General features: G+C 54.6%; 1 protein-coding gene across 3 annotated transcripts; it reads left to right on the forward strand.

Annotated features, from left to right (window-relative positions):
* The first annotated feature begins 399 nt into the window (after positions 1–399).
* On the forward strand, positions 400–8114 carry MEST (mesoderm specific transcript). Of its 3 annotated transcripts, none has more exons than XM_086610185.1 (11): positions 400–556; positions 1139–1218; positions 1656–1733; positions 2165–2301; positions 2639–2697; positions 2955–2995; positions 3996–4066; positions 4635–4736; positions 6651–6727; positions 7313–7376; positions 7824–8114. In XM_086610185.1, the coding sequence occupies exons 1-11, from the start codon at positions 403–405 to the stop codon at positions 7939–7941; spliced, it is 981 nt and encodes a 326-aa protein (XP_086466311.1). In that variant the 5' UTR covers positions 400–402; the 3' UTR covers positions 7942–8114. The 3 variants fall into 3 exon arrangements, with proteins under 3 accessions (XP_086466311.1, XP_086466312.1, XP_086466310.1); XM_086610186.1 differs by having other exon boundaries at positions 403–506; positions 1119–1218; XM_086610184.1 differs by lacking the exon at positions 4635–4736 and having other exon boundaries at positions 403–556.
* Positions 8115–8450: the final 336 nt, after the last annotated feature.

The following is an 8450-nucleotide window of genomic DNA, read 5'->3' on the forward strand; positions in this document are numbered from 1 at the left end:
GGGCCCACATTCCCCCTCAGCCCCCCATGGGTCCACAAACCCCCTATGGGGCCCATGTACCCCCTCAGCCCTTCAGTGGGGCTCACATCCCCCCCCCCCCGAGGGGGCCACACTCCCCCTCAGACCCCTAATGGGGCCCACATCCATCCCTCAGACCCCAAAGGGGGCCCGCCCCCCTCCTCAGACCCCTAACCTTTCCATCAGAGACCACGTGCTGCCATGGAGCTGCCGCCCCAGGGACGTGCTGGTTATGGGTATGGGAGAGTTTTGGGGATGGGGTGGGTGAGTTATGGGGATTTTGGGGACGTAGAGGTGGGTTATGGGGATCTGGGGGTTATGGGGACACGGCAGCGGGTTATGGGCCAAATCCTGGTAGACAGGTGGCTTGCTTTCTCCCGCAGGATGAAGGAGTGGTGGGTGCAGGTGGGGCTGCTGAGCGTGCCCCTCCTCGCCGTCTACCTGCACATCCCGCCCCCCAGGCTTTCCCCGGCTCTCCTCTCCTGGAGGTCCTCAGGAGGCTACTTCACCTACCGGGGCCAGAACATCTTCTACAGAGGTGATGTGCCGCGCCGAGCCCTGGGGACAACTCGTCCAGCCTGGTGGGGAGCGGGGCTGGGGGCTCTGCTCCCCTCGGTGGCCCCGGGGATGTCCCCAGAGCCAGGCGGGGTGATGGCAAATCCCTCCCAAAACATAATGGATCCGGGCACAGTGTGGCTGTTCGTTACCAAAACATTTTAATTGGGTGAAGCCACGAAGGTTGGTGGTTGTGCGGCGTTGGCAGCACCTTCGGTGTTCGTGGGGAAGGATCTCAGGAGCCTCTGAGGGGTCACAGCAAGGAAAAGATACTGGAAAACCTTTTTGCGAAGAGCTAACCCTGTCCCAGCTAAAACCAGGACACCTGGTTTGCATCACGTAGCCGGTGCTGGTGGCTGTGGCAGTGCCTCTGGCCAGGTTTCCGAAGCCACGCTGGTACTGGGAAGCTGTGGTCATACCCATGCTTGGTTTTGGGGAAGGAAGGGGAGAAGTAGCACCACGCTGCTGGTTGGGCTCCCAGCGGGGCGAACGGCGACGCTTCTTACAGGGGATGAAATTAGTGGGGGGCAAAAGCTGACCCTGAGGTGCCTCATTCCTTCCTCAGATTCCACCGGTGCCGTCGGCAGCTCTGACGTCGTCATCCTCCTGCACGGCTTCCCAACCTCCAGCTACGACTGGTGCAAGGTGAGGGGAGCGAGTGCACGGCGGGGTCGGATGCTGACAGTAGACCCCACGGTTCCTCTCCCCCCCTGAGGATGAGCAGATGGACGCGGGTGGTGGGGCAGCCCGGGGTGGGTGATGCTCTGGAGGAGTTTCTGCTGGGGGCACCGCCACGCTCCGGGCTATCCGCCCTGCTCCTCTCCCGATGCCTGGCACAGGAGCCAAGCTCCGTTCATGTCGCCCTTTCCCACACTCCAGCACAGAAGAAGGAAAAGACCCACAACTATTTTTTCACTTTTTTGGGGGATGGTCTTACTATTTATCGGGAAATTTCGACCTCCTGCGGTTTTCTTGGAGCGGGAAGGCAGGGAGCATGGTTTTTCGCAGCTGTGCATCGCCACAGACTTTTCCTCTCTCTCCGCTCCCCTCAGCCTTTTGTTTTTAATCCGTTTCTCTTCCAGATCTGGGAAGGGCTGACCCAGCGGTTTCACCGGGTGATTGCTCTGGATTTCGTAGGATTTGGTTTCAGTGACAAGCCTGTAAGTAGCCCGGGAAGAGGATTTTCGCAGTTGCTTTTGGCTCAGAGGTGGTTCTGCTGTGCCAGCATCACCGGAAAATTGGCATTTGCAGTCCAGTTGCTTCTCCCATTTACATCTGGAAAAGGAATAAGACATTATAGCAGCAGAAGGGACGGGGAAGGTGCGTGGTGGAGATGGGCTGTGTCACCCTCTTGCCTGTACGTGGGTTTGATGTGACTCCAAAGCACACCTTGACCCCTTTGGGGCATGGGCAGTGCTCCCGTGGCCTTGTGGATGTAGCTGCTGGTCCAGGACATCCCAACTGCTCTGTCCGGGGTCACAAACTGCTGGTCTTCGCCTCATATTCCTCCATTTGGGTGTTTGTTCTGGAGTTTGTGGGCTCATGGTGGGTCAGGCTCTGACTGCAGCTCCTCTCCCGCTTTGCTTCTCAGCGGCCTCACCGCTACTCCATCTTCGAGCAAGCCAGCATCGTCGAGGGGCTGGTGCGTCACCTCGGCCTCCGCCACCAGAGGATTAATCTCCTGTCCCACGATTACGGAGATACGGTCGCACAGGAGCTGCTCCACAGGTCACTGCAACTGCTCATGCTCTGGCTGCTCTTGATTGTCCCTGTCGAGATGATTTCCAGCAGATAAGTAGAATGTAATGCAGAACCCTCTCTTCCCCGTACCTACAGCTGTGACGAAGGCTGGGAGGCCTCGGGGCACATCCATGGTAGGCAGAACTGAGGTTCCCATCCATTAGTTCCTGGCTGGTAGGATGCTTAACTTCCTTCCTGAGCTTCTTATCGAACTGGAGACAACCGGGGAGCAGAGATCTGACACTGTTAATGTGACCTACTGGTTGGTCACTTCTTGGAGCCTGGAGGTCTAGTTGTGTTTCACCTTCTTCTCTTCTGTCCCCAGGTATGAGCACAATAAAACTGGAAGCATCTTGATCAACAGCCTCTGTTTATCCAACGGAGGTAAGGTTTGCCCAGTGTGGTGGGCTGGGAGGGATGGGGATCCACGAGACAGGATGGCCATCCCATCTCCATCACCGGAGGGAAAGCACCATCCAAACCCCAAGCAAATTGCAATTAAGGTGCTGTAATTACCCAGGAGCATCAGTCCTCGGGTTGCCTGTGCCACCTTTCGTGGCACCATGAAGAAGGAGAGAGACTAGAAGATGCGGAGCAAAACGCTTGTAGTGTTACAACTCTGTTCTTTGATGTCCTTCCAGGGATTTTCCCCGAAACGCACTACCCCCGGTTCATCCAGAAGGTGAGCTGCTACCCTCTCTGGTGGCACTGAATCGCCCCTCGAGCAAAGTCTGACTCGTGAGTTTGGGGTTTTACCTGGCCCAGCCGCCTGCTGCTTTTCCCACTTCGGTAATGGCACCTGCGCGGATCACAGGCGTCGTTAGAGGCGGTGGGGAGAAGCAGGGGCTGTCAGGATGCGGCTCGTCTCATCCGAACATCCCGGCTAATCATAGAATCATGGAACTGTTTGGGTTGGAAGAGACCTCAAAGATCATCCAGTTCCAACCCCCCTGCCATGGGCAGGGACACCCTCCGCTACACCAGGTTGCCCAAAGCCTCATCCAACCTGGCCTTGAACACTGCCAGGGATGGGGCAGCCACAACTTCTCTGGGCAACCTGGTCCAGTGCCTCAGCACCCTCAGAGTGAAAAATTTCTTCCTTATCTCTAATGGAAATCTCCCCTCTTTCAGTTTAAAGCCATTGCCCCTTGTCCTATCACTACACACCCTTGTAAAAAGCCCCTCTCCAGCTTTCCTGTAGGCCCCCTTTAAGTACTGGAAGGCTGCTCTGAGGTCTCCCTGGAGCCTTCTCTTCTCCAGGCTGAACAGCCCCAACTCTCTCAGCCTGTCTCCAGAGCAGAGGTGCTCCAGCCCTTGCATCATCTTCGTGGCCTCCTCTGGGCCCACTCCAGCAGCTCCATGTCCTTCTTGTGCTGGGGACCCCAGAGCTGAACGCAGTATTCCAGGGGGGGTCTCAGGAGAGCAGAGCAGAGGGGCAGAATCCCCTCCCTCACCCCGCTGCCCACGCTGCTCTGGGTGCAGCCCAGGACACTTTCACCCCTTGAAGCACGGATGTCTCACTGTCGAGAGCTCACGTACATCTCGGCGTTACCGAGGGTCGGGGCTGAGCTGGGAAATCGCTGCAATACAGGGAGCCAGAGAAAACAGCCCTGTGGAGAGGCAGGATTTACTCGTCTGTACAATACCAAGTGGTGCTGTCTCCTTTTTTCTTTCTGCCCAAGATCCTCTCGGATGGGGGTTTGCTGTCCCCCGTCATCACACGGCTGATGAACTTCTTTTTCTTCTCCAGAGGGTGAGTCGGGTCTCTGTGCCGGGAGCACGGTCCACACGGGGGGCATGAGCCAAGCAGGGAGGGGACCAAGGTAGGAATTAACGTAGCAGGTATTTGGCCGGAGAGCGGATCCCCCAGCACCGTCCCAGGAGAAATTTGCCTCTGGATTTGGATGGCCTTGGTCCTCCGGGCCATTCCCTCCTCCCAGTTCACAAAATGCTTCAGCACAATAACAAACCACGCAGCTTTTCCCTGGACACTGAAATCCTTCTCTCCCACGAGTACCGGACTTGCACGTGTGACCAAGGCAACGAAAACCTTAACCACACTCAACACACTGTGCGCAATCAGATACATACTTGTATCAGATGTTGCAAACCCTCTTTTTTTTTCCCCAAAAAAGCCCTTTAGACTGGCTGTTAAGCCCCACACTGAGTGCCTTTGGGGGATGAATTGCAGTGCTGCGCTGGCACCCGCGTATTTCCCAGCGGAAGCTGCAAGTGCTCAACTGTTTTTTGCCCTCGCTGCTTTTTGAACCGCGCACTAACACGGCTGCTGCTCTGAACTCTTATTTTTATTTTTTTTTCAGGCTCGGGGCAGTCTTTGGGCCCTACACGCAGCCTTCGCAGGCAGAGTACTGGGACATGTGGACGGCGGTGCGGACCAACGATGGCAACCTCGTCGTTGACAGGTACGTTGCTGTTAATTGCTGCACGAGCTTCGTTTTACGTTCGCGGCATCCCTCTGTTTGCAAGCGGAGCCATGCAGTGGCTCGGAGGTTACCACTCAGCCAAGTCCCTGGATGTTGGCTCCACGGAGCCTCCAGCTGCTTCTGCTGGGGTCTGGGATCATCGTTGCTCCCAAAAAACAAGCTGGGGTGTGATGTAGGAGCTTGGGTTCTTGCTGGGATGATGCAAGGCAGGTGAACGAAGTCTGGAGTCAGGAGGATCCAAGCTTGCACACAGTGACAGGACAAGCTGGAGGTGTACAACGTAGGGCTTTTTTCTTCTTTGGAAATCAGGGGCTTGAATTTGTGGCGTTTTGTTAACAGCTGGAGCTAGATCAGGCTCTAGGACTTTTGGAAGGACCTCGAGCTGGTGGTTGCGGGTCAGTATCCCCGTTCAGCGGGGCGTATGCTCACCCTTCCCCCCTGGCGTGCAAACTCCTCTCGGTGGGGACAATCTCCAGACAAATCACAGTAAGGACCAAATAGCTTGGCCTCTCCAAAGGGCACTCGCTAATTGCCTCTTATAACGAGGGATACTCGCCCAAGCCCAGCAATGGATACGGCAGCTGGCACACTGCCCACTTGGCAAGTCCTGTCGCAGCAAATTTTTGTAACGTCACCTTTGCCGGCAGCACAGCCGCGATGCTCAGTGCCGAAATATCTCCGGCCCCTTAAATGTTGCGTGCCAGAGCATTGGTATGTGTATTTAGCGTAGCTTCCCATCCTTGGAAAACTTTTTATAACCCAACTGACTCAAACCTGATGTTTAAATCGTGAGCCTCAACCCCCAAGAGCCGTGCTGAAGCGAGGAGTCACCCCGAGTTGCCAGCTGGGGGGACGAAGACAGGCTGAGGAGCTTTGAGCAGCTCAGATTTTCACTGTAAGAGCTGACCAGGGCAATTTATCTCCTGCATTCGGCCACGTGCAGTGGTTCAGCACTGACCCCTCTTCTGCAGGGCACTGAAATGGTTTCAGAGCTGCTGCAGTGCCCGCAAGCCTCAGGAAAAAATTTTCCCTCTGAGGGTGGTGAGGCACTGGCACAGGTTGCCCAGAGAAGCTGTGGCTGCCCCATCCCTGGAAGTGTTCCAGGCCAGGTTGGATGGGGCTTTGGGCAACCTGGTGTAGTGGAGGGTGTCCCTGCCCATGGCAGGGGGGTTGGAACTGGATGATCTTTGAGGTCCCTTCCAACCCAAACCATTCCATGATTCTATGGGAGCGCTCAGGCTGCGCTGACTCCGCATTGGCTTTCAGCGGACCAATTTCTGCCCCGACGTTTTGTTAGGATCCGATTGCAAACCTTTTTGCCCTGCTGCCCAAGCGAAGCAGCATGGAGTTTATTAAGGGGGCTTGGAGGTAACAGGCCTTTCAGTGCTCGTTTACCAGTGGCCTGCAGCCCGCTGTGACTCACTGCACTGCCTGGCACAAGGAGTACAATGGTTCACCCCCTTTTACAACCCAGTGGCATTTGACTGGGAGCAGAGGACCCAAATTTCCTTTCAGTCTCAGCTGGGAAGGATTCAAACCCCATCCTCCCATCTCCCCAGACTGCAGGCTGTTTCTCCCTTCAGAAATGAACTTGAGTTGTCATCCAGCAGGACTCTGGACTCTGCACTTTGGGCACAGAGCTGATGGGCAAGATCTGGAGTCAAGGTCCTAAGCTCATTTGCACTTTTTGCACTACCTAAATAAAAAAAAAAACAAATTTGGGCAGTTCGCTGAGCTTGGGGACGGTCAGCAGACCCATTTGTGTCTTGCTGCTGCCCCAGGGAGATGCAGATCCCATCTCATTGCACAGGCGTGCATCACCCCAAGAGCAATTTGGAGGCTGTGCAGCACCCCGAGGCACCGTCCGCTGCGTAACAACAGGTTTCTCTTCAGCATTTTGCAGTACATAAACCAGAGAAAGAAGCACAGAGACCGCTGGGTTGGGGCTTTGATGACTACCTCTGTCCCATGTGAGTAGGAATCAGTTTTCTTTGATTTACCGGTTGGGATGTTGGGAATGGCATCCCCTTGCCTGCAGGCACTGGGGCACGGTGCTGGCTCCTTCCGCTACTTGCTGGAGCCTCTTGTTATTCCAGTGAGGATGACTGAGGATGACGTAGCTCAAATCTGGTTTGTGCAGGTGGTAGCAAACGTTCTTTCTCCAGTTTAAGGCTCGGTGACCGCAGAGCTGTGAGCTTGTTAAAGGAACAGGAAAAAAGTTTGTTCCACTGAGCAGAAATAACTCCTGTAGAGGCTGGTTCACAGCCTCCAGTTTCTCCAGCTGCTGCCCCAGGGAAGCCGAGGTGCTTTTCAAGCTCAAGAGAAGTTGCAACCACTCAAGGAAAGGTTTGGTGTTTGCAGGAGGAGGGTTGGAGGCTGAACTTGACCCCAGGGCAGAGAAGCAAGAGCCCTTTCGGCAGCTGGTTTGCCCAGTGCTCTGCTGAAAGCTTCCCAAGCTCCGTGCGAGGGAGGAGAACGCGTCTGCTACAGGTCTCCTTGGCTTAGTTATGGACATCCTTGGGTATAAAAGCTCTGCCTGTGCTTCTCTCTTGCAGTGCACCTGATCTACGGGCCCCTGGACCCTGTGAATCCACACCCAGAGTTTCTTCAGCTTTACAAGTAAGACAATACCACCACAAAGTGGGAATACGCAACTGGGGTTTCATTTTGAGACAGATTTTGTCTCCAACTTTGCCTTCCACTCCCTTGTCATGGAGGCTGTTTTTAATTCCCGTTCAGTAGGAGCCTTCTGCAGTTTGGAAACTCCTCGTTTTAGGCATTAAAGTCACAATTCTCAGTCAAATCAATCATGCATTTTAAAAGCACAGCAGAGGGAAGATTTATTGACTAAGGTCGTCGTCTTCTCCAAACTAACCTGAAAGAAGTCCTGCACTTGGAAGAGTGGTCAGCTGTAGCTGCTACAGGGTTTTTTTTTGTGCCAAAACTGTGTCATGGGCAGAATCCCAACTGTGCAAGAGGGTAGTGTCCTCCTCACCAGTAGCATCTGGCTGCTTGCAGGCCGAGCTGCAGTTCCTGTGCTTAAGCCTTACTGCATTCTTCCAACAGGAAGGTGCTTCCCATGTCCACGGTGTCTGTGCTGGACGACCACATTAGCCACTATCCACAGCTGGAGGATCCAACAGGCTTCCTGAACGCCTATCTGAACTTCATCAACTCCTTCTGAGCTGCTGCAGCTCAGTTCTCACTCTCTGTTTATAAGTCAGGCTTTGAGGGCAGGAAGAAACCTTGATTCTTCTCTCCACATCTAACACTTTGCCCTAACACCCTCATCTTTGGCTGCCAAAATGCTGCATTTATGCAGTTAAATCCTTTGAGCACCAGAAAAAGATTAACCTGCAGGGAGGCAGGGACAAAACCATCAACCAAAGTAGAGTTACAGGATGCTGACAGCTCTTCCAGCCCTGCACTCACCTTGCTCCTTGACCAGCCTATGTCTGTATTTAGAGCCAGGAGGGCCCAAGGGACAACAGGGGCACCTGAGGGGAGGCAGAGCACCTGTGTCAGCCCAAGAGTCCTTAGTTGCCTTCACTACTAGGCTGTGCTGCAGGCCACAGGTAGACAGGACCACTAGCAGCCAAGAGTTGATGCACGTATTCCCAAGATGGATGTTGGTCTGTTTTTTGAGTTGCTGTGCAGGTGGTTTAAATTACATCCCACTGCTAAGTGTTCTAA

This window comes from Tauraco erythrolophus, chromosome 4 (assembly GCF_009769465.1).
Source record: "Tauraco erythrolophus isolate bTauEry1 chromosome 4, bTauEry1.pri, whole genome shotgun sequence".
Lineage (NCBI taxonomy): Eukaryota > Metazoa > Chordata > Aves > Musophagiformes > Musophagidae > Tauraco > Tauraco erythrolophus.

What these genes read in the sequence shown, in the direction of transcription:
- MEST (XM_086610185.1), top strand. Translation starts at nt 403, where the DNA reads ATGAAGGAGTGGTGGGTGCAGGTGGGGCTGCTGAGCGTGCCCCTCCTC. An exon ending in CCAGCTACGACTGGTGCAAG is followed by an intron (nt 1,219 to 1,655) that starts GTGAGGGGAGCG and finishes TTTCTCTTCCAG; the next exon opens with ATCTGGGAAGGGCTGACCCA. An exon ending in GCACAGGAGCTGCTCCACAG is followed by an intron (nt 2,302 to 2,638) that starts GTCACTGCAACT and finishes TTCTGTCCCCAG; the next exon opens with GTATGAGCACAATAAAACTG.